Source organism: Phocoena phocoena, chromosome 3, assembly GCF_963924675.1.
Source record: "Phocoena phocoena chromosome 3, mPhoPho1.1, whole genome shotgun sequence".
NCBI classification, from domain to species: Eukaryota; Metazoa; Chordata; class Mammalia; order Artiodactyla; family Phocoenidae; genus Phocoena; species Phocoena phocoena.
In genome coordinates, this window is record NC_089221.1 from 40,662,705 (window position 1) to 40,689,287 (window position 26,583).

At 36.3% G+C, this 26,583-nt stretch overlaps 1 protein-coding gene across 1 annotated transcript in view; it reads left to right on the top strand.

Moving 5' to 3' along the window:
• The window catches only part of ITGA1 (integrin subunit alpha 1), a 105,896-nt gene that overhangs the window by 71,659 nt on the left and 7,654 nt on the right, over window positions 1-26,583 (top strand). Inside the window, exons 16-27 of the mRNA XM_065873644.1 lie at window positions 2,101-2,267; window positions 3,651-3,787; window positions 5,783-5,893; window positions 7,898-8,107; window positions 10,524-10,604; window positions 15,463-15,539; window positions 18,192-18,281; window positions 19,633-19,735; window positions 22,810-22,923; window positions 24,731-24,835; window positions 24,997-25,101; window positions 26,118-26,210. Of these exons, the coding sequence (XP_065729716.1) occupies window positions 2,101-2,267; window positions 3,651-3,787; window positions 5,783-5,893; window positions 7,898-8,107; window positions 10,524-10,604; window positions 15,463-15,539; window positions 18,192-18,281; window positions 19,633-19,735; window positions 22,810-22,923; window positions 24,731-24,835; window positions 24,997-25,101; window positions 26,118-26,210 (1,393 nt within the window). The remainder of the gene's footprint in view (window positions 1-2,100; window positions 2,268-3,650; window positions 3,788-5,782; window positions 5,894-7,897; window positions 8,108-10,523; window positions 10,605-15,462; window positions 15,540-18,191; window positions 18,282-19,632; window positions 19,736-22,809; window positions 22,924-24,730; window positions 24,836-24,996; window positions 25,102-26,117; window positions 26,211-26,583) is intronic.

Consider the following 26,583-nt stretch of genomic DNA (forward strand, 5'->3'; position numbering starts at 1 on the left):
GTTGGGGAGTGGTCAAGGCAGCCTCATGCCCAGAGGATCCAAACTTCCAAGCAGGAAACTAGACACGCTCATTCACTCATTCGTTGCTGGTGAAACAGTAAACTGGTTAAAACGCATTAGCAGGCATTTGTCACTGAAGTGTTAAAAAGCCTTAAAATGTTCATACTTTTTAATTTTACCTCCTAATAATTTTTTGAAGATATAGTCTATGGTTAAAGATGTATGGTCTTTAGAGTAATCACAGTGCTGTAGGTTATAGATATTTTTTTGAAGAAGGTAAGATAAATATCCAGTAAGAGAGCTTTGAGTAACTAGATTATGGTTCATGCATATGTTGGAATCGTGTACTGCCATTAACAATAATGTTCTCAGAAAAATAGAAATATTGGAAGGTTGTTTATTATGTTATGTTTTTAAAGTACTTATGCTTGTATATGTATATGGGCCAGTGTGTGTGTATGTGTGTGTGTGTGTGTATACTTATGCATGTATGTGTGTGTATGCGTCTCTCTCTATACAGATGTACATATATATGTATATGAATGGTGATTATTGTTGAATGATAGAATTACAACTGATTTGTATTTTCTTTGTTTCCTTTACTATATTTTCATATTTTCTATGTGTAAATTGTTTTAAAAGAAAAATAACTATAATTTTTCTTTTCAAACGCAAAAGCATAAGCAGGGACCTATGTATTCACAAGATACCTAGCTCTAAAGAGCCAGTCTGGTTACAAGGCAGAAACCAGATAACGGTGTTCAACAATTATGCTGGCTTTATTCTAAGGCATTAGCATCAAGCTCCGTATACTCTGCCTAATTTTGTATTACTCTGCTCTCACTTCAGATTACTGGAAATCACTGGGCTTTGGAACTAAAAAGACTGGGTTTAAAATCCCAATTTTGCCCTCTGAACAGCTTTTGACCTTGGATAAAATATACTTGATCTCTCAGAGCCTCAGTTATCTCACATATGAAAGAGAGATAATATCATGTCTTGTTATGAAAGTTAATTTAAAATTTAAATGAATAATAAATAGTATGTGTGCCTAGCACAGCGCTTCAAATGCTATTCTGCTTCTCCTTCTCAGAAACAGGGACAAGGCTGAACCTACAAGAAGAACAGACAAGTATTAATAGTGCAGAAACGATGTCCAGGGGCCTCTGGACTCTTTCCAGATTGGGAGCAAACTCAAAAGTGCCGAAAATATGGTTTTGGCTCTAAGGTTGCACCTGGTTGCTTGGTTTTATCTCTTTTCTATCATGGGCAATATGGGTCTTCGGCCTATAAATTGTAGGGGATGAAAAATAATTTTGCCTTTACCCTTCTGAGTTGTTGGCTGAGATGACTGTAGTAAAAGAAGACAAATAAAAAAAAAACGCAGAAGTTTATTAACACGTATACCTCATGTATACATGGGAGATCCCAGGGAAAAATGAATAGCTTCCCCAGGTAGCTTAACATTCACACTTAAAAATCATCTTAATAGGGAAAGGGGACGGGGCTGTAGGCCTCAGGGGAGAGTAAATGATTTTTTTAGGAAAGATGAATAGGCCCTCAGGAGAATAGATGGGAGGTAAGATGGTTTGCAACAAAGTTTGTCTGGGTGTGGTGTCCACTGCAACCTCCTCTCTTGTAATGAGTCAATTTTCCCTGGTTGATGAAACTCCTGGGTAGAGATTTATGACAACTGAGTTTCTTTTGGAGGATCTGTCTTTAAGCAGGTAAGCAGAGTTCAGAGAAAGCCTCTCCCTGCATTTTTTGTGTTTTAAGTGCCTGCAGCTCAAAATCAATATACCAAAGCGGCATGTTTGGGGGTGGCCTGTCCTAAACTCCTATAGCCATATTTTAGGGTTGCATATTCTGCTACCCTTCAGAAACCAAAGCCTAACATGGTTCCAGAATAACCTGGGTGCCTTCAGAACATCAATTACAATTTCTTCTATATCAAAGATTCAAGAGAGAAAGGAGTCCTGAGAACCCATACTGTATACAAAGAAGAATCCTCTTGGATGCACTCACTTTGCACTCCCAAAATGATGGCATGCATTAAATGTAAAAATGTGTGAGTCATCACCATGGCTTATGTGTTTGCAGGTCCCGAGATGTGGCTGTAGTTAAAGTGACCATGAATTTTGAACCCAATAAAGTGAATATTCAAAAGAAAAACTGCCGCGTGGAGGGAAAGGAAACAGTATGCATAAATGCCACAGTGTGTTTTGATGTGAAATTGAAGTCCAAAGAAGACAGGGTTTACGAAGCTGGTAAGTGTCGTATATACAGAAGCACTTTGGGGCAGGAGGACAATGTATTTGCTCCTGCATGATGAAATTAAGTGAGATATTTTTTTTATTTCCCTCGATGATAGGAATCTGCACATCACCTTTGCCCCTGCAAACGGGTTGAACCTTGAAAAAAATTCTATTGCAGAAAGAATAGGTTATGGAACCCAGTAAATTCTGGAGCAGAAACTACATGCTTATATTTGGTGGCCTTCCACAGCTGGATTCCATGTTTCCCCTCTGGCTCTCCTATTGACTCTGAACAGTCAAGTGCTAAAGAGAGAGAAAGACAGAGACACCAGTTGAGAGGCAGAGTTGGAAACTGGGCTCTCTCCAGTAAGGACCTGACTGGCCAGCCACCCTACCTTCCTGAGATTCCTTTGCTCCAGTCAGGAGGTGACCCTGGTTTTTGAGTGTCAGACAGATTCCACGTATGTTCTCAGGCACATCACGTCAGCCTGGGTATCCCCCTTTTTCCTGCACTCTACAATTTCTAAAGCGGTTTTTAATGATATTGAAACATGTTGGAGTCAAAACTATGAAGGCCATTGGCTGCCGAAGAGTAATTTACTCTGTAAACCAAATACAAGTAGAATGAGAAAAACCCCTAATCCTTAAAATCTATTTTTCTAAATTTTTTCTACATGTGCATATTTATGATCTGCAGTGGACCTCTGACTGGAAGATAAATGAGGTATAGGAATGTAAAATAACAATTAACGTTTTCATATGCAACATTATTTGTCTTATTTTTGTGTAGTAATTAAGCAATCAAGTAAGAAAGATTGTTGCCTTCATAGAAAGTATAAGGTTTAACTTGTTTTGCTCATTGTGGTATGCTTATTTTGTTAAACTTATTTATTAGGCTTATATTATTATATCCTTTGAACATAGTCTAAAATGACATTTTTTATAAAATAGGTTAAAATGTCACTAATGTATTTTTTTCTCCATTGAAATACAACATAACAAATATTCCAATCAGGGATCCAACATTTCTACACTAAAAAAAAGAAAAAAATTAAGTGAAAACCCAGTAAACATAGGCATGGACAAGAAATTAGGTGGTATGTAGGGGTGTGTGTGTGTGTGTGTGTGTAAACATACATATACATTTTAAAATAAGCGTAATTAAACATTAAAAGCCTTGTGAACTCAGAAAGCAGTTCTATAGAGTTCCTCAAGGTTATCTTCATGACTGCAAATACATTGTATTACAGTAGTATGGATATGCTGAATAACAGAGAACTTTTGTCGACTGATTGCCCAAGAGATTTTTCTGTAATGTTAATTTAATGAACTGGATCATATGAAAATGACCTGAAATGAACATATCTGTCAATTATTCTTCTTTTATTTTTATAGATATGCAATACCGTATCACACTAGATTCTCTAAGACAGATATCACGGAGTTTTTTCTCTGGAACTCAAGAGAGGAAGATTCAAAGAAACATCACAGTTCGAGAATCAGAATGCACTAAGCATTCCTTCTACATGTTGGCAAGTAAATCATATATAATAGCTGCCTTGTTCCAAATCAAAAATAAAGTATAGATGTCTTATTTCAAGTCAGTCAATCTTACTTTTATTTCAAAGTGCAAATCATGAATTAAATTTTGTTCACTTTTATCAGAAAATCACAGGTCTGATTTTCTAATTTCCAAATACATTTCATAAAACTATCTTTCATCTTCCCTGTGTATGCTATCAAATATCCATACATTATGGAACATCAAAAGGCACAGTACACCAGTTGATAGAGACCTTGTATTTCATTCATTTATTCATTTCATTCATTCTTTCTTTCTTTCTTTCTTTCAACTTGAACTTTAACAACAAGTTAGAATCTAACTCGTTGAACTTTTGTGGGCCTTGTCCGTCAGAAGTGCTTAAATGCCCTGAGGGGAAACTGTTGGGCCATATGCATTCCAGGGTCTGTTCTTGTCCACTGAACTATGTGTTTCACTCTTTGACTTTAGATTAAAGGAAAAAGATCAGGTATTTTCTATCATCTGTAGACTTTGTGCTACCTGTCCCTGTTTTGGTGGATGAGGGAGCCTTGGGAAGCAAATGATGAACCTCTAGAGATGGCTGATAAGCCAGTTTGAACCATTTTAAATGTATTTTATCGGGTCACTGTGTATGTGGGACAGGAGTTTCTTAAACATTTTCTTAAAAGGTACATGACACTAAAGAAGAAGAAAAGAAGAATGGATGTACTGAGAAAACACTGATTTTGTTAATGGAGATTGAGACTTAGAGACTTGAACATGATCTTAGAATTTTAAATGAAATAGGCCTGTTTGCCCCCCCTCTGACTTATTTCTGTATTCTTGATGCATTCATCTTCCATATTTTGAAAATATTGTAGTCAGGGGCAGGAAAGTGACAGAAGACATGCGTGCTGGTGTGCCATGTTTACTCTTCCTCAGTGATTTTCAAGTCAATATTCCCCATGACATATGTCAAAATAAGCTTATTTGGTCAACATTGAAGTCAATTTATGATTAGAAAAATAAAAATGGAGGGTTTTTTAAAATTTGTTTCATCAGAATTGAACATTTAGGAGTTAGAACTGGGATAAGATTTGAAAAGCCATGAAACCAGATTTGGCAGTGCCTCCAACCTGCTAAAAAAGCACTGTAGTATATGTTTCTCCAAAAATTTAGTATCTAGCTATATCTAGGCACTGGGATTAAAAGGAATGAACTAGTTTCAAAATTTCCAAAATTCTTCTGTATTTTAATGGATACTTTAACATTTGTTCTGGAGTCAGCCAGGATGGAATTTGTATCCCAGCTTCCTCACTTTCTGAGTAATTTTGACAAAGTGGTTTAGTCTCTTAGAGACTCAGTTTTCTATCCGTAAAATAAAGACTGTAATTAGTATGCATCTTGGAGGATTGTTGAAATAATTCTCAATAATGTGTATAAAGCTCATAATTCTGGATATGTCATGAATGATGGCCGTCGATGATAGTATAAACAATGTTCATCACATCCATATTATTTTCATATCATTTCACATATAAAATTCTTACAACTCAAGGTATATATTATATTAATGAAATGCAACTCAATTTAAAGAAGGGTTGCTCCCTTGAAGTTGGAAGACTTTCCTATAAGTATTACACAGTGATTTTTAGCTCGAGGTCTCAAGAGAAAGGATATTATTATGTAAGTAGCTTTGAGGGGTACATCCTGACATGGCCAAGTACGACCTATCCATCATTCCAGCAGGCCCATCTGAGAAGCTGGACATGAGTCAACTGGTCGCAATAGGAAGCCTCTGCATTCGTTCTAGCAGCGTCCCTTGTCAAGGTAGAAGGGCAGTCTCTCTCCAGTGAAGCATAAGCCTGATCAGGTCATATGTCAGATCAGGTACACAAGAATGTCCAGTGAGCCTGGCCCACAGGGCAGAAGAAGGAAGCCATGACAAGATCAGAACATCCAATTAATATGATGCCGATAACATATTTTATGTTTTCACCTCTAGGACAAGCATGACTTTCGGGACTCTGTGAGAATAACTTTGGATTTTAATCTTACTGATCCAGAAAATGGGCCCGTTCTTGATGATTCTTTACCAAATTCAGTACATGAATATGTGAGTCAGATTTTTTAAAATTCAGAATACTTATTTGTGGATATATTGGGGAAAAAAACTGAAACACATAAACAGATGTATACACAGAAGCCTAAATCAATTATATTATTAAAAAAAAAAAAAGAATTAGGGCTTCCCTGGTGGCGCAGTGGTTGAGAGTCCACCTGCCGATGCAGGGGACACGTGTTCATGCCCCGGTCCGGGAAGATCCCACATGCCGCGGAGCGGCTGGGCCCGTGAGCCATGGCCACTGAGCCTGCGCATCCGGAGCCTGTGCTCTGCAACGGGAGAGGCCATAGCAGTGAGAGGCCTGCATACCGCAAAAAAAAAAAAAAAAAAAAAAAAAAAAAGAATTAGACTCTTCTAGACTTTTCCCAATTCTTCTAACTTCCTACTGTTGGAGTTTAAGGGAACTTATAAATGACACCTATTTTTATCACCCCTAAATTTAGGACCAATCAAAAGAAAGACATGGGTTGGCCAGTTGGAACTCCCCTTTATTACTGATGAACACTGGGTTGCAGGGCATGGTTTGGGTATAATGGGTGTCCTCCTACGGAGCCAGGCATAGACCACAGGTAACCAAATAGGTCATTAGCAGTGCTCAGTAATCTCAGGCCAGCAATCTCGGGCCTTTCCGGGGGCCCACCTTGTAAAACTTGCAGAATGGAAACGTAGATGTATGCTTCCCATGAGCTCACCACCGCCCCAAGAGCAGAAGAGACAGGAAGGGACTGAGCTGTGTTCACCTAGTTTTTGCTTCCAAATTCACAGAGTCTACTGTCCCACCCCTGAGAAAGAGTGAGTGAGTGGGTAAAAGGATGGGATCACAAGTGTGGCACCAATGGAGGAATCACTAGTGGTGGAGAATTAGCTTTCCCCCGCACCTATCTTCTGCTTTCCCTTCTCCCTTCCAAATATATTTATTGAGTGTCTAATATGTACCAGACATCAGAGCTTACAGTCTAACCTAGGAAATAGGTATTAGGTAGTAATTAAAGCACATGCTCTGGAGAACTTCCAGAGCTCAACGGGATCTTCTGCTAGACTGAAGTGTTTCAGGGCCGCTCCCTGGAACTTATGACATTGCATTTGAGACCTGAAGCCTAGGAAGTGGAAGAGCAGTGGTCCAAGCACAGGGATATGTGCAAAGGTTCTGAGGCATAAAAGGAACTAAACTAAAATCACTAGCATGGCTGAAGCTGAAGAGCAAGGGCAGAAGGTCATGTGGGATGAGGCAGGAGGCACAAGCAGGAGCCAGATCACCAGGACTTTGTGCCACTGCACAGATTTTAAATGTTTTTGAGGAGCCGTAGAATGCCATTGTTGGTTTTAATTGGTTCACTGATAGCACTGGATTTTTTTTTTTTAAGGATTACTTCAGCTGTGCAGTGGAGAATGATTGGAGGGAATCAAGAGCGGGTGTGGGACTAGAGGTGGTGGTGGAAATGGAGAGGCAAGGAGAGCTGTGGGAAATATTTAGAACAGCGGTAGAATGGACTGTTCTTGGTGATGGATTAGATAAGGGGAAGGGCTTAATGAAGAAGAGGAGTCAAGGGAAGCTCCCAGTTATGTGGCTTGCTCATTTTCTACCCTCTTGACTGAGGCTATTATGATCCTAAGTATTTGATTCTTTTAGATAGAAAATCTCATAATCAGAGGTGGGTGTTACAGTGTTCTCTCATAACTTTGGATTGTAGAGTACTTGACTTATTTCTTTGAAACTGTTCTACTCTGGCAGACGAAAACCATTGAAAAACATCTGTGAAAACTGTGCATTCCTTAAAGGAATGGAAGAATTTATAACCAAAAGTAAAGGTTATAATTTTCCCCTATCAATTATAGGAACAACTGTAAAAATTCCTTATGATTTCTGCAGTGAAATCTATTCTCTTTATGATTTTCTTCTTTCGGCAGTATGTCATTTCTTTTATGCAAGTTCATAGGTAATTTTCAGTAATGCCTAGCTAAAGTTTGAAAAATGTTTTTCTGTGAACATTTCAGATTCCCTTTGCCAAAGATTGTGGAAACAAGGAAAAATGTATCTCGGACCTCACCCTGGATGTCTCCACCACAGAAAAGGGCCTGCTTATTGTCAGGTCCCACAATGATAAGTTCAATGTTAGCCTCACAGTCAAAAATAAAGAGGACAGTGCCTATAACACCAGAACCATAGTGAATTATTCTCCAAATCTAATTTTTTCAGGAATTGAGGTAAACTTTTAGTTTTACATTTATTTATTCTTGTAATACTCACACGTTGAACCTACTTTTCATACTACTGAGGTAAATTTTTATTACATTGATTTTAGAATAGAAAGCATTTTGTACAAAATTAGTACTCACTGATGGTGAAAGGACTAAGATTTTTTTAAAAGCTTTTTCTGGATATAGTTCTTTAGAGCTCTACGACTCTTCTTGGATTCAGTATGAGGAGAGGATCTCTGATATACCAAAACTTTATGCATGGGCTTCGCTGGTGGCGCAATGGTTGAGAGTCCGCCTGCCGATGCAGGGAACACGGGTTCATGCCCCGGTCTGGGAGGATCCCACATGCCGCAGAGCGGCTGGGCCCGTGAGCCATGGCCGCTGAGCCTGCGCGTCCGGAGCCTGTGCTCCACAACGAGAGAGACCACAGCAGTGAGAGGCCCACGTACAGAAAAAAAAAAAAAAAAAAAAAAACTTTATGCTTCACAGAAACCTTACACCACTGAAATTGAGACTTGAGTCAAGAAAAAAAATAAACAGAACACTCAAAGTCAAAAGTTTAACAGAAGGGCAGAGAAGGAGTAATACACGTGCTGAATGATAACAAAATATTTACACGCAAAAAAATCGATACCATTCCCTACTTTTTCTATACACAATCCTTAAACTGGCAAGAGAGTTGTATTAAATGATTATGTCTCATTGTCATGACAGAAGGTTGTTTTAGTTTTTGTTTTGTTTTGTTTTTTTTGACCATGCCACGCAGCTTGCAGGATCTTACTTCCCTGACCAGTGATCGAACCCAGGCCCCTGGCAGTGAAAGTGCCAGGTCCTAACCACTGGACCACCAGGGAATTCCCCAGAAGTTTTTTATTATTTTGGCAATAACATACAGCTGCATAAGATGCTCTATCAGGATTAATTAATACTTCCAAATTTGAACTTTGCTTTTAATTCTGATCTCTGAATGAATATACTGAATTAAAATTCAGTATATATGAGTTAGTAATATATATAATTCATATTAAAAGCAAATATACTTATTATATACAATATTAAACACTTTAATTGTCTAGTTTCTATAAATTCAGATTTTCGCTGACATTTCTCTCCATTTATTAGGATATCACTTAGGGACATGATACTAAGATAGGCTTTAAAAATGTTCTATATTACTACCACCTATTTTATTTTATAATAATAAACATTTATTACTGATATGTACTATTCTAAGTTCTTTATAGTTTTTTTTATTTTATTGAAGTATTGTTGATTTACAATATTGTGTTAATTTCTTATGTACAGCAAAGTGACTCAGTTATACACATATATATACATATTCTTTTTCATATTCTTTTCCATTATGGTTTCTCACAGGATATTGAATACCCTGTGCTATACAGTGGGACCTTGTTTATCCATCCTATACTACCACCTATTTTAGATTCAGAAAAGAATGTTAATTAAAAATCCAAATGTGCAAATTGATGCTGGGAAAGTATTACCACTGAATTCTTCTCAGAAAAGAGGACTATATTAAATATCATTGTACCTTCTTCAAATGACTTCATGGCCTTGGCAGAGAGGCAGAGCTATGAAATCAACAAGACCTCTCTTCTCCTCCTACTAATGACAACAATAGTAATAATAATAATAGCAGTCTTTTCTTGAGTCATATTATGTGTCAGAAACTGTTCTACAAGTTCTACTTATTCATAGTTATTTAACTCTCATTAATTCCTTTGTACTATTATTATACTACAGAGATTCTAAGATAAACCCCTTTTTTCACAATTTAACATTTCTGTAATTGCATTTTACAATTGCTGTGTTAATTTAACAGGCAGCATTATTGTTTCCTTCTTATTGGTATGTAAAATACTGGTGAGTCTCATATTCAAGGTCATTTTCAATTTGATGAGATAGAGTTCGACTAACCCCACTTGACAGAAAATCAGGCCCAGAGAATTGAGGAGTCCCGACAAGGATAAAGCTAACAGTGGTAGAATCAGAGTTTAAATCCTGGTGTTTCCAGGTCAGAACTCAAGCTCTTACCCACTCCTCCAGTGACGACCATTCACTGTGGGCTTCCATATGTCGGTCCAGTATGCGTGGGTTATTTTGTGCAGCCACCTATTCACGCCGTGAGGTAGATGCTGTTAGTACTCCCATTTTTCAGTGGAAGATCTAGACAGGCTGGTGTGATGCACTTCATCCTACAGCCATCCTTAACCGAAGTGATGTTTTCACATTTCCCTGGGCTGTGGGACAAGTGATCCCAGAATGCTGTGACTCTCACAACTATACGGAGAAACAAATCCTAGCAAAGCAGTCTAAGGCTCAGCTGGGAAAATTCTAGACCATCAAGGTGAAGTATTTCACCTGCGTGTCTGCTCTAATTCTGTTTACTTTCTCTTCCTAGGCTATCCAAAAAGACAGTTGTGAATCCAATCATAATATCACGTGTAAGGTTGGATATCCTTTCCTAAGAAGAGGAGAAATGGTAAGCAGATTATAGAAAATACATGTGGCAATTGGATATGAAAAGTAATCTGCTCAAAGCCAAATATATAAATCCTTCTAGTGGTAGTTTAGGATGACATAGATGAACAAGACTGAATTCAAAATTGTGAGATCTTGAAATCAAAAGGCAATTGTGGCATGGGTCAAACTCAGACACCAGGACAAAATTAAGAATTTTTACTCTACAGCTTATACGATAAATGGAGCTGGGAAATTCTGGTATTAGTGTCGCCTATGTAGTAGGCTTTTCTACTGTAGGAAAAAGAATCTTTCAAACCAGTTGGTTTAGAATTTTAGAAACTCTACTTCCATTTCTCTTTTCTTAAAATAATAACCTCACTGAGATATAATTCACATACCACAAAATTCACTCATTTAAAGTTCAGTGGGTTTTAGTATATTCACCAAATTGTGAATTGTGTACCATCACCACAATGGATCCTATAACATTTTCATACCCCACAAAGATACCCTGTATGCATCACTAGTTACTGCTGTTTATTTCCTCGATAACCCCTCCATCAATCCCAGGCAACCACTAATCTACTTTCTTTCTCTGTGGATTTGCCTGTTCTGACATTTCATATAAATGGAATCATACAATATGTGGTCTTTTGTGACGGGCTGACTGGCTTCTTTCACTTAGCATAATGTTTTCAAGTTTCATCTATTTATCAGTAATTCATTTTTTTAAATTTCCAAACAATATTCCATTGTATGAATATATCAAATTTTATTCATTTATCAGTTGATGGGCATTTGGGTTTTTTCCACTTTTTTGCTGCTATAATAATATTTCTATGGATATTTGTGTATAGGTTTGGTATGGACACACGTTTTCTATTCTCTTGGATATAAACCTAGGGGTGGAATTGCTGAGTTATATGGTAACTAATGTAACATTTTGGGGAACTGCAAAACTGTTTTCCAAAGTGGCTGTACCATTTTACATTCCTGCCAACAATGTATGAGGATTCCAATTTCTCCACATTGTTGCTACCTGTCTTTTTATTATAGCCATCCTGGTGGGTGTGAAGTAGTATCTCATTGATGTTTTGATTTGCATTTCCCTAATGGCTAATGAAGTTACATATTTTCATGTGCTTATTGGCCATGTGTATTTTTTTTTTTTGAGTAATGTCTATTCAGATCGTTTACCTATTTTTTAATTGGGATATCTTTTTGATTATTCGGTTGTAAGAGATCTTTGTATATTCTACATGCAAGTCTCTTGTCAGAAATGATTTGCAAATATTTTCTTCCATTCTGTAAGTTGTCTTTTCATTTTCTTGATGGTGTTCTTTGGAGCGCAAAAGTGTTTACTTTGATGAAGTCCAATTTATTTATTTATTCTTTTGTCATTCATGCTTTTGGTATCATATCTAGGAAGACTTTGCCTAACCCAAAGTCACAGTTACTCCTGTTTTTTCCAAGGGCTTTACAGTTTTAGCCCTTATATTTAGATCTATGATCCATTTTGATGGACTTTTGTGTATGGTGTAAGTAAAGAGTCCAACTTCATTCTTTGTGGCTATTCCCACACCATTTATTGAAAAGACTATTCATTCCCCCATTGAATTGTCTTGGCACTCTTGTTGAAAATCAGTGGACCATAAACACATGGGTTTATTTCTTGTATCTTTGTTGTATTTCATTGATCTATATGTCTGTCTTCACGACAGTACCACATTGTTTTGATTACCATAGCTTTGTTGTAAGTTTTGAAATCAGGAATTGTAAGTCTTCTAACTATGCTTTCTTTTTCAAAATTGTCTGGCCATTCCACGTCCCTTGCATTTCCATTTGTATTTTAGAATCAGCTTGTCATTTTCTGCAAAAAAAAAAAGCCAGCTGGGGGTTTGGTGGGTATTACATTGAATCTGTAGATCTATTTGGGGAGTGTTACCATCTTTAAAATATTAAGTCTTCTGCCCCATGAGCATGGGATGTCTTTCCATTTATTTAGATCTCCTTTAATTATTTCAAAACTGTTTTGTAGTTTACAGAATACAAGTTTGCATCTCCTTTGTTAAATATATTTCTAAACATTTTATTCCTTTTGATGCTGTTTTAATGGAAATCTTCTTTTAATTCATTTTCAGATTGTTTATTGCTAATGCATAGAGATACATTTTTTTTTCATACTGATCTTTTACCCTGCAATCTTTCTGGAATTATTTATTAGTTCTAATATTTTTTTTAGAGGATTCCTTAGGATATTCTATATATAAGATCATGTCATCTGCAAATAGAGGCATCGTTTCCAATCCAATGCCTTCTATTCCGTTTTCTTACCTAATTGCCCTGCCTAGAACCATACTAATTGAATAGAAGAGAGAAGAGTTCTTTCATCTCTTTTTAAAGAAATATTTGTGGGCTTCCTTGGTGGCACAGTGGTTGAGAATCCACCTGCCAGTGCAGGGGACACGGGTTCCATCCCTGTTCTGGGAAGATCCCACATGCCGAGGAGCAACTAAGCCTGTGTGCCACAACTACTGAGCCTATGCTCTAGAGCCTGTGAGCCACAGCTACTGAACCCGCGTGCCACAACTACTGAAGCCCACGAACCTAGAGCCCATGCTCCACAACAAGAGAAGCCACCACAATGAGAAGTCCGCGCACTGCAATGAAGAGTAGCCCCCGCTCGCCACAACTAGAGAAAGCCCATGCACAGCAATGAAGGCCCAACACAGCCAAAAATAAATTAATTAACTAAATAAATCAAAAAATAAAATAAAATAAAGAAATATTTGTTTCCATGAACAGCAGAGAATAATTATCTCATTTAATGATAAACATGGTATTTGCATGTATTTTCAGTGAACGTTGCTTTTCGGTATGAATATTTGCTCCTTATTCACTATTGAGTTAAGGAGGGAAATCTTTAATTAATCAAAATGATTAAAATAAGAAGGTATTTTATTTACTTGACATAGACTTAACCAAAAAAGGAGAAATACTATCCCAATATTTATTTCAACTTTCTTAGATTATAATATTTTTATAAGACTTCAAAATAGATCCCTCACATCTTTAACACACATCCTAAAAAGCTGACAAACACTGGTTTGGACATCTGGAAATGGCAGATGTCTATCTATAGTGAAATCCTTGACAAATTATCGATAATGAAATCTTTTAGCTCTTCTTTTTGCAAATGAGAATTCAAAAAGGCCTCTCCTCTTAACACATGTGGCATGGTTACTAGCGATTTAGGATACAAACCACGAATCATAATAATTATCATTAAATTCAATAAATATTTTCTATGTCCATTTTAGCTTATAGAACTAACTAGATGTACCAATTTACTTTTGGAACCCCATCATAAAGTCTGTTCTTGACTATTTCAAATGAAATATACTGTGAATTTGCATTCGCTCCCTACAAATCTATAAAATACACATCACTCCTAATTCCTCTAATTTGACATGGAAATAAGGAATGTCAACTCATGTCTACTCCTTCCTTTGACCACTTCAATTAACCTTGGAATTATCTCTATTTCCTAAAGAATAATGATATACCCTCTGTTATATCCCAATCATTGGAGACATTCATTGAAATCTTAATAATTTCTTAACCATCTCTTCCTTTCTTTAGCAATTCTTTGGTGCTTAGGGCAAAAGCTTTACTCAAAGTGTGTCATTGTCATCAGTAGAGAGATGGAAAGATAACGTGCAAGTAATTTTTACATGGGCTTTACACTTAGAATATGTTTTTAGATTTGCAGTGTAAGCATTTCAGAATCAGGTCACTATGCATAGGCAGCTTCTTCAGCCCCGCTTCTCTGCTAGTCTCTTCCCTCCATCTGAAGCCTCCTCGGGAATGCCAAGACAAATGTCCAGGCCAGTCAGAGGGCTAAGGACAGTCAGGGAAACAGGAGCTCACTGAGAGACTCTGGCAGTTGGACCCACCCAATAAAGCCTCTGCTGGAATTGTGATTACTATTTCAAAGCAAGAAGAAAACTATAGAGCTTCAGATTCTTAGAAGAACTATTTTTTTAAAAACTAACTCAAAAAAATATGTGGGAGAAGAAAATCCCACACATTAGAGTGTACGACCATGCAAATCTCAAGATCCCTGAATTCTATAAATGGTGCCTAAATTGAATAAAAGAGCTTTAAGTATCAAATCTTGTCTAGTCACAAAGATAAAATTTTAGGTAACATTTATTAATTGTACGTTTTGAACTATCAATTTTGCTGGCCCAAATTCCAAGATACCTCAGCACATTATTGGGTGTGTAAAGCATTATTATGAGGCCTCTTGGACTAGAATTCTGCTGATGACATATTTCTTCAATGAGTAATCTAGTTTTTGTTCTGCCTGTTGGTGTTTATAAAGAGCCATGAATTACATGTGTTCAGGCATAGTTTCTCAAAAGTAAGTTACTTCCTGTATTTGGGTGTCAGTAAAACAAAAACATTTTCCAGCTTTCCTTGGATATTATTTTAATTCTGCAATTTATAAACAAAACTCACTGCTTTTTTAAGTTATGATTCTTATAGTTTACTTTAAATGGCCAAGCCTTTTATCTTGTTTTATATTGTCTTTGTTATTCCTTAAAGGTCCACAACTTTTTTATACTATCAAATCGATGGAATTCAGTATGTGTTCCCCTATTTTATCATGGATAGATATAGATGGTTACTGGTACTTGACGTTTCCATTTTAAAGAGGCTTTAATTATGACCATTTCATAATAACATTGTTTATGATTGTGATCTGCTAGATAATGGTAATATGATAAAATATCATTTATATAATTTAATGTTTTAATCAAAGCAAACATTCTACTTCTTTATCTGTTACTAAAGATATTTTTATTTTATAGGTAACATTCAAAATATTATTTCAGTTTAACTCATCTTATCTCATGGAAAATGTGATTATTCATTTAAGTACAACAAGGTTGGTTCCTATGTGTGCATGAGTGTATGTGTATGCATGCATATAATTTCTTTCATGTATTTAAAATATTTTGTTTTATAGACTGACTAGAACTTCTTACAGCTTTTATGGGATCAGTAGAAGTAGAAGGCAGTGAACCCCTTTGCTTCACAAAAACATCCTTATGAATAATCAGCAAAATAAAGAAATTTTCATTTAATGGACATAATACACCTAACTGGATTAAATCATTGGTTCTGTGAGCTATAAAATATGTTGTAATCACACGTCACTTATATCTGCCAAATTGCATTTAAATCCATTTAAAATTTTACAGGCTTTTCTAATTTAAAAACTTTTACTGACTGCCCATCAAGGTCAACTGAATCATTAGAGGGACTTAAAGTTTTATGATACCCTTTTGTAGTTTAATAAATTTTATTCAAATCAGTCAAAGCTTCTGAAATGGCATAGAATACACAAACTAAAAATAACAAAAGTCTAATAAGGAAATTGAAATAGCGCTTACCTTTCTTCTAAGTATAACTATCCACTGGACCATAAGCAACTTGAGATAAACTTTTATCATTTGTCATTTTATTCCCCAGTAAAAAAAAAAAGTCTAATAATCACTAAATAAATGTAGAGTGAGAATGAATGAATTAGTGAGTAGTGAATAAGTGAGAAAATGAATTAATAGATGAGTTAATTCTGTATGCTCAATTCAGTTCAATTCAATAAATATTTATTTGAGATCTATTATGGACAAAATATTGAATTCGTCACTTAGGGAATATAAAATTAAATAAGGGCATGAACCTCTTCATGTGGTGAATATTACAGTAGGGGACTGAGACTAGTATTTAAATTATTATAATACAGGATAGAACAAGGAAAATTCATTAGAGAATTATAAGCCATGTGTCAGAGACTTAATGGAGGGTGAAATTACATCTGCTTGGCAATGAGAATCCAAGAAAGCTTTATCAAGGAGGTTATAATTGAGAAGGACCTTAAAGGGTGGGTAGCAGTTCAGAGAGGTTGGTCAGTAGTTAGATGGAACATTTCAGGCAAAATTTACAGCTTGAGCAAAAACTCAAAGGTAGACCACTAGATCTATTGGGGGGAATATTGGCTGACCCATTTTAGTGCAAATATACAGAATACATAAAGGAGTAATGGAAGATAAACACGGAGTGTACATCTTACTATGTTACAGTGAGTGTACATCTTACCGTGTGATAGGAAGTATTGAATTTCAAAATAAGGCATCTTTTCTTAGTTGAACAGGCCATGAGGAGCCAGAGAAGTTTTTGAGGGGTGAAGTCATAAATACAGAGCTGTTTCTTTGGAATATTAACTTAGCTGCATTGTGGAACGGGACCGTTCACAGCAAAAGCCCAATCACACATACATCTATAGCCCAGGGCAGGGAGCTGCCTTCACTGCCCCATCATGCATACCAAGCCGCTGATACACTTGGGAATAAGCAAAGCCATTAATGGGTACTCTTTGCCCATTCTGTGAGACAAAATGCTAGGTGCTTAGTCACTTGGTAGAGAGGTGTGTGTGATAATAATAATGAAATCTAATATTTATTGAGTATGTCCTAGGCACAATGTTAAGTATTTTACGCTTGGTACTCACCATTTATTAAGAATATAATGGTAGGGCTTCCCTGGTGGCGCAGTGGTTGAGAGTCCGCCTGCCGATGCAGGGGACATGGGTTCGTGCCCCGGTCCGGGAGGATCCCACATGCCCGCGGAGCGGCTGGGCCCGTGAGCCATGGCCACTGGGCCTGCGCATCCGGAGCCTGTGCTCTGCAGCAGGAGAGGCCACAACAGTGAGAGGCCCGCGTACCGCAAAAAAAAAAAGAATATAATGGTAAAACCCCCATTTTATAGATGAAGAAACCAAGGCACAGAGAGATCAAATAACTTTCCCAAAGTGGGTCTATGTCCAAGAGCAATTTCATGCACTCTGACCCCAGAGCCAGTGTTGGTTACTATTATATTATTTGGACGTACTCTTTTGTAAGACAGAAGAGTATGAGATATGTGTGTGTATATGTACGTATAAAATATATGCATGCATTTACATAATATATAATTGAAACGATAACTAAAATCAGGGGAATAAGTGCTCAACAAATAATACAATCATCAAGTACAAGGTATAGAAAGACTATTAAATGACAAAAAATTTCAGATTTACTCTCAACTGTGTGATCCTAGGCATGTCTCTTCACAAGGGCCTCATCTGTGATAAATAAGAATCACCTGTGTGATTTGTATTAAAAAACACAAATTCATGAGTCCTAACTCAGACCTACTAAATCCGTATTTTTCTAGGGGAGAAGCCCCAAAATCTGTGTATTTAACCATTGACCCAAGGATACTTATCATTATTCTCATAGAAGTTTGAGAAACCTCATACTAAATCAGTGTGGTTTTCAACCCTCGCTGCACTTCAGAATCACCTCAACAACTTTTAAAAATACCCATCTCTGATCTCGCTCTCCACACTAAAATTTTTAAAAAATCAAGGATCCCACACATGTTGTGTGTGTGCTTTATTTAGTTGCCAAAATAAACTTCTCATTCAAATGCTTAGAAAGGTCTATAAATAGTCAGTGGTTTAATGATTTGTCCAACTGTGCTGTATGTTTTCTAGTGACAGTGAAGAGCCACCTGAAGCCCTTTTCGATAATGAAGTAAATGTTTCCATCCCTGTAAAATATGAAGTTGGACTACAGTTTTACAGGTAGGAGAACACCACACTTTCATGTTGATGCTTCCTATAGCCCGGTGGATCTCAGCTTGTGGTCCCTGGCCAAGGGCATCAGAATCACCTGGGAGCTTATTAGGCAGATTCTCTGCCCCACCCCAGACCTACTGAATCAGAAATTCTGGGGGGGTGGGAGGGGGCCAGAAATCTGTGTTAAACTCTCCGGGTGATTCTGGTGCACTCTAAAAATTGAGAATCAGCATCCCAGATAATCTAAACTGTGAGGTGCTAATGATACTGGATTGCATTAGCAGTCCCATCTTAACTCCAAAACGCAAGGTGAAGACTCAGAAATCCGTCACAAAAGGCGATGTTCTTAGAGGTCACCAGCATATTTCTTGGCTCTTGTTCTCATTGTATGGGATCTGATTAGCCTGCCCATTCTGGACATTCAAGATTAAACTATTGATCATTGACAAGGGCTATTTATTTCTCCCATTATTCGTAAACCATCCTTTATCCTAAGAACGTCTGATCTATCCAAACACCACACATGTTGGCAAATTTGTATAAGCAGGACTCAAGGCTTTTGCTAGATACATGTGCACAATGTACAAAGAGTTCAAGAATCTGTGGCAAGTTTAGTCTAAGAGTCTTGTCATATTATTCATTTATTTTCTATGGCACTTTCCTTTTACTGATAACAGATGACAAAAATGTAAGGATTGTATGATATACATGTAGATTGTGCTTCTATTTCTTAGCCTTTAATTCTATTGGCTATTTTCTATTTTTCTGCTTCCACTTCTCTTGGTACACTGACTTCTCCCAAGAATTTTTCATTTATTTAAACTAATAAATATTTCTTATTTGTCTTCTCTAAACTTAAGTACTGCTTTTAAATATGTTTATATTACATTTCATTCTACCAAGTTCATCCAAAGAACATGGAGAAGTTGTATGAAAAAGACTGAACTTTTAAATTTAGCAGTAAATATAGAACTTTAAGTTGTGAAAAGGTAACACATTTTTAAAATCTATTTAAATTCAGCACTATTAAAAATACCAAGTTTTAGCCTGATTATTCACTAAATGTATATGATATTAGTGAATTAATGAAAACTTTTCACTTGGTAACAATGAAACTTTTACTTTAAAAACTGTACATATTTTAGCATCAGTAACTATGGAATTAAATTATAATCTTTCGCACCCTCCTCAAAGTTTTAACTTTAGATTTCAGGGTAAAAGAATTTGCCTTTGATTTGAAATCTCTATAAGTACTTTTTGTGGAATTACCTGGTATAAAGAAAGAAAAAGAGTGAGGTCAAGTAAAAGTTAAACTTTGTTGTGTTTTACTTTTCTTTTTCCAACTAATTCTTTTAAGCTCTGCAAGTGAATACCATATTTCAATTGCGGCCAACAAGACAGTCCCTGAAATTATTAGTTCTACCGAGGACATTGGAAATGAAATTAATATCTTCTACTTGGTAAGAAATTACCTCTAAATTAGTATTGTAAAAGTTATTTGTAAGCTTATAAGTTAAATAAAAGTATTAACAGACACGTACAGACTTGTTTGTTCAACAGTTAATCTCTATGTTCTAGCATATTTTTCTTTATAATTTCACTAATTTAAAATAATTTTATTGAAATTGATGATAATTATACTTTTAAGCTACTTTAAAGACTCAAGTCCCTAATTTCCTTATGACACAATTAATTATCATAAATTCCTAGAAAAAATAGGGAACCAAGTAGACACTACCTATAAACATATAGACTTTATTTGCATTTTTTAGTATAACTGAGAAAAGCACTTTTTAAAAAATAACATGACTATTTCAGAAATTGATTATTTCAGATTGTCTTGGTAATAATTTCCCTACTCAACAAATAAATTTGTATCTTATTCTGCTCCTTGCTACCTTTCATATGTATTATACCATAACTTACTGGTGTTCCTACTATCGACTCCTTAAGTGATATTTTCTATTTTTGATATTTCTATTAATGATATTACTATCATTTCTAAATAGAAATTATATTTCTAATTTTGAACTCTTCATAACAGACTTTTCCTAACCATTATAATAAGTAATTATGGAGCTGAGCCAGGCTGTCATTTTAGGTACTGCCTACTTACAGACACAGACTCAAGTTAATATTATGCAAGTAAAAGAGAGTCCAATTCAAACGATGGATTTAAAACTGTATTCAAAAGTATGAAATAATACAGCATTATGAGAGGTGAAGATGGTCTCAATCTCTTTGGGAATTGGCAACGATGAAAAAAGGGAATTCTCTTACAAAGTGGAAATAAATGAATACTCTCAAGAACATTTCATTGTTTTTATTTGTGCCCTTTGCTGAATGCCTATGCAACTTATACCCAGGAAGTTAGTATGAATGCCAGTCACCCTTCTACTGGGGTAAATTTTTGAAATGTAGGCTACCCAGTTTTTCAAGTCCCACTTGCTTTTCCTGGATTAGGGAATTCAGCAAACAACAAGGAAGAAAGGAAGGAAAGAAAAAAAGGAAGGCAGGAAGGAAAGAAGAAAGGGAGGAAGGGAGGGAAAGACTTTGAATGTTGTAGAACCTCATGAATTGTCACTTTTTAGGGTCCAGACTTGAGACAGGTACTCTCAAACTATTATAAATAATATCAATATACATAATATTGTTAAGAATATCCCTGAGCATAAATCTTTTGTATCTCTGATTACTTTGCCAGGGTAAAATCTAAAATTGGAGTAATGGAATTAAAAAAAAAAAAGAACATTTTTTAGGTGAGACCCAGTAACTCTACTGCTAGAAATTTCCCATAGGAAATTATTGGTGGTATAAACAGATTTATACCAGAGATACTCTTAACAATGTTATTTATATTAGTTTAAAAATTAAAACCTGGGCATGGGGAGACAGCTATTATAATGGTTGAGAGGGCACCTTTTGGAGTTGAAAAAGAAAAACCTAATTCTGCTCTCTACCAGCTCAGTGACCTTGGAAGTCTTTATTCTCATTCTAACCTTATTTCCTCATAGATAAAACAGGGATAATAAGAGAATCTACCTCATAGGGCTGTTAACAGAATTAAAGGGAATAATGCAAGTGAGAAAATTAGCAGTGTCTGGAACAGTCAACAATAAATATTGATGTTGTGGTTGTCATTAAGCAGCTAATAAACATCATATTCTCAAAGAGTCTCTAAATTTATGGGAAGATGCCATGACATAATAAATTTTACAAATGGGACACCAAGTTTCATATTTTATATGATACAAACTTTATAAGATACATAATATGCAAATATAAAAGGTAATTTGTGCACTAAAATGTTACCAATATAGAATTGTAGGAAACTTACTGTTTTTCAATATTTTCCAATGTATCTATAAGGAACATTGTTTTTAATCAGAAAGAATAAGTGTGCATTACAGATTACCCAATTTCTGACTAAATACTGAAAAACAATTGGAACTAGACTGGGAGGCCGTGCCAGGCAAGGCCAGGGCATATTACAATTAGAAGATAAGAGTCAGGGAGCATGGTTAAGAGACCAGGCACAGGTGGTCAGGAATCTCCAGAATTCCAGGGTTAAGGGTTGCATTTAATCTTCAGCAACCACAGAAAACACCTCCAGATCTGAATAGCTCTCAGTCTAGAAGGCTCAGGTAGGGAGGTCAGTTGGACTTCCTGGCATCTGTCTCTGTAGATTAAGGAGCACCCTGCTCGCCTAAGAATTCAGCACAGAAGGGCCAAGGAGACGGCTGAGGACCTGAAGAAGGGCCAAGGGGGTGGGCATTGCACCTGGTTGGCCCAGTTCAATGCACTTCTCCTAAGCAGGCGAGGACTTCTGGACAGTGAGTCCAGCTTCCTGCTGAGCTTCAGCCCACCCAGACTTCCTCCCCTATGCACTTCATCGCCATTGATGGCAGGATGTGATGTGAAGTGATAATTTTAGGTTAGTGGATAAAAGAGATGGGGATTGAAATGAGAGTCAGTCTGACTCTCATCGGACTGGATTACCAACAGCCAGGGACACAACAACCCTCGCTGGGGACAGGATTGTGAAGGGAAGCAGATGGCTGTCTGGTTTGCCTGTACCGTTGTGGCAGATACCATCTAGCTGGGGTGAGAAATGACTTTGTGGGCTCAGAGAATTATAGCAAGCTGGGTTGAGGCAAACAAAAATATGCTCACCTGTTCTGAGTGAATCAGGTAAGTGTTCTCCCTCCTTTCCACCCCCAAAAAGACTGGTGTGTTGAAAAGTACAATGAGCATGGTAAATTGACTCAAAAACAATTAACTCATTTTGGGAAGGTGAAGGACCAATATATGATTTTAGCTGATGCATATGACCACTGACCATGAAACATCTTTATTTTTTGCTTGTTTAATTATGCCAATTCTCTGTACAGTGCCATAAACCCTCTGCATTTATTTTGGCGTTCAAAATATTTCACACCTTAATTCATCAATTAAGAACCAAAATCCTATGTAAGACAGAAAAACTGCTGTTGAAAGAGGAAGAAAGGATTACATTTCTTTTTTTCCCCTGTAGATTAGAAAAAGTGGGCATTTTCCAATGCCAGAACTTAAGCTGTCAATTTCATTCCCCAACATGACATCAGATGGTTTTCCTGTACTGTACTCAAGTGGGTGGTCATCTTCTGAGGTAAGTCATGTGTGCCTCGGAGTTATGTCATTATGTTATCTTCTTCAGTTTGTATCTAAAGCCTTTTATTCTCTGTGATAAATAGATTTTATCAAAGTAACATGGAGAGGCATTTAGAAAATTATACTACTAGTAGTAATAATAATAATGACTTCCACTAGTTATTTAGTAGAGGCATTAGTTCCTTACCGCTGCTGTGGTAACAAATTACCCAAAACAGGGTGGCTGAAAACAACAGAAATTTATTCTCTCACAGTTCTGAAGGCCAGAGTCTAAAATTAAGGTGTCAACAATGTTGGTTCCCTCTGGAGGCTCTGAGGGACCCTTTGTTCCATGCCTCTCTCCTAACGTCTGGTGGCTTGTGGCAGCATAACTCCAATCTCTGTCTTCACAGGGCCATCTTCCCTGTGTTTCAGTGTCTTCTCCTTTTCTGTCTCTTAAAGCACACCCTTCAGTGGCTATACAGCCTGCCCTAAATTTAGAATGATCTCATCTGGAAATTCTTAATTTAGTTACATCGGCAAAGGGCCCTATTTTCCAATAAGGTAATATTCACGGGTTTCAGGTATTAGGACTTGGGCATATCTTTTGGGGCTCACTATTCAATCCACTGGAGCAGATTTTAGATAACAAGTTGTTGACTTATGCCCGAAGAGTTTGTTGCACCTTTGATTTGCTTGAAGTGATCAAACCACCCTATAAAAAGACTTATCCACTGCTCCTAAGCACACACAGCTGCACCCAGAACGGTACAATACTACTTACTCATCCCAAGAGTTAGCAATATCATGCCCCCTTTGTACCTATAGCATTGAATGAGTCGATATGGTAGTTTATTTTTATGGTTTAGGTATCTAAAACATAGAAAATCACAATAAGTATTGAATTAATGCATGCATTATTTCAGCATTTGACAGTCTCTTCTTTGCAGAGATTTTAAGTTAAGGTATTCTCAGAAATCAAGAAATAGCAACAGTGGTGGTTGACTTGTAATATTTAAATGTTTTCCTAAAGGCAAGGAGAACATAAACCTCTAGCATTTACCTCTAATCCGAAAAAGTAGGTTTGTGGGAACCTAGAAAGAATAAAAGTGGACTTGTCCTACTACTTACGAACCTTCATCCTTATTACCTTTTATCAAGGATGTAGAGAGTCCTAGGGAAGCAAAAGGTTTACTAGATTAAGTCTAGAAAAACCATCCAAGAATCAGCGAACTTATAAACATGGCATTTTAACATCGATGGGGCCACTTTCTTACATCTCCCTCCCACACACACTGTGTCTTACCCTGGTGTATAGGGACTCCAAAAATATTATTGGATGAATACATAACTACAGACAAAAGTCCCTCTCTGGATTTTTTGGTTTGTTTATTTTATAAACCATTATATGAGCCAACATATTGACTAACAGATGCTAACCTTTTTTTCTTTTTTTCCTCAGTAGAGTTAAATTTTTTTCTCTCTCTATTTTATGGGACTCTACAAACTAATGTTTGACGAAAACAAATTAATGAACGTATTACTTATGTAATAGTAAGTTCTACTAGCATCCTTCCTTTTCCATAACAACCTCACTGCTATCTATTACAATTGAAAATGGTAACAATAATTATTATTGGGGGTGGGGGATAGTATATGTATATGGCTGGTGCAGAATAGCTTCTTCCATATTGCACACTTACGAAGATGGATCTTTCAGGTATGGCAATGGCTATCATTCACAGATTCTTCACATTATTGCACCAAGTCATTTTTCCCTCTGACATCAGATGTTGTCTGATAAAAGACATATTTTTATTTCTTAGAATGTCAACTGCAGACCCAGTAGCCTCCAGGATCCTTTTGGTATCAACTCTGGGAAGAAAATGATAATATCCAAATCTGAAGATATCAAACGAGGCACCATTCTGGTAAATTCAGATTACCAAGACAAGTACTAATTTTACCTCATGCTTTCCAAGTGAATAAATTCAATACCAACCTAAAAATAACTATGTTGTAGAATATTTTAATATACTATCTTTTATCAAAAGGCAGGAATACTAATTTATACCTCTGGGCATTTAAACAGGACTGCAGTGCATGTAAATTTGCCACCATCACATGTAATCTGATTCCTTCTGACATGAGCCAAGTGAATGTTTCACTTATCTTATGGAAACCAACTTTTGTAAAAGTAAGTGATTGTATAGTTCTCTGCAATAATTGAATAATATAAACAAATATTTGTTCAACACTTAATAAAAGCAAAGCGGAGTGCTTCTCTAGAAAGAACACAAGACTGGAAGTCTGGAAAAATGTGGTCCAAGCCCAACTCTACTAAACCAGCTATTTGGCTGTCATTTTCCTTGTCTGTTAGTAACTAAGTTATCTCCAAGGTCCCCTTTCATGTATATGCTTCTTTTTAGTCTCTCTTGTTCTTTCCTTTACACTTCAAGAGATAAACACCTATACAATAGCAAAGTTTGCACTTATCTTAATACCTTAGAACTCAGTTAAGAGACAAAGAATTATAGAGAGACAATCCTTGACAGCATTAACAAAGAGTAGAGCTGACATATATTATAGACTCATTGTATTAGATCAGACTGTCTATCCAGCTATCTGTCTATCTATCTATCTATCTATCTATTTTGGAGGACATTTTTAACCCCTAATAAAGTCAAATCCATCTGACAACTAGCTCTTTAAAACTTAATCCATTGTATTTTATATTATTTGTTTCTCTATTAGAAGTATTTTGTTAATTATATGAAATTTCCATTTTTAGATTTAATCATATTAAGTTGCTATTTTCATAAGTCACAAACTGTTGAATATTGGTAATTTCATGCTTAATCCTAAACAAGCTCCTATGTAAACCTCATTACCAGAGAGTAGCTATTCCATATCCAGCTACATGAAAGTAGGACAGGGTTTGGAGTTTGTTTTGCGAAGGATAAATCTGAACAGAAACTGTGTTATTCAGAAAAATTCCCCATTCTATAACAAGGATCTAAGTGAGAATTTGAGTGCAGAGAGGAATGGTGGGTACACAGTCATCATTTCACACCATCAGTTCCATCTGGATGTTAAACCAGTGTTTCAATCTGTCAGAAAAATTTTAGTTTGAAAAATTGCACTAAAACACGACTAGCTCTCAATGTGATTAGCTCAATATATTGAAAGTAGTAAATCCTGTTTGCATTTCAGGCACATTTTTCCAGCTTAAATCTTACTATAGGGGCAGAACTTCAGAGTGAAAATACATCACTAGTTTTAAGTGCTGGCAATCAAAAAAGAGAGGTAAGTGTGACTCCAAGTTTTGAAAACATTATACATTTCACTCTGTTTGTAACGTATGTTTTATATTTGCTTATCGTCCCTAAAGCAGTGACTAGCACTGCTCTCAATAAGTGACAGACACTTTCTGCTTCAAATTACACTTGATTAACTTCAAGTGTGATTTCAGTCTCATTCTTCTTGGTAAGAAACTGGGAAAAACCATGATATTTCCAATTAACCTGCCGTGTTTAACTTGATTACTTATAATTATCACAGTAAATTGATGTTTTTACTCTCACCTTGATAACAAATGATGCATTAGTAATTTTCCTCCTTAAAAACCAATATTATAAAATGTAGTTGACATCTGAAGAACAGACTAGAAAAAACAATT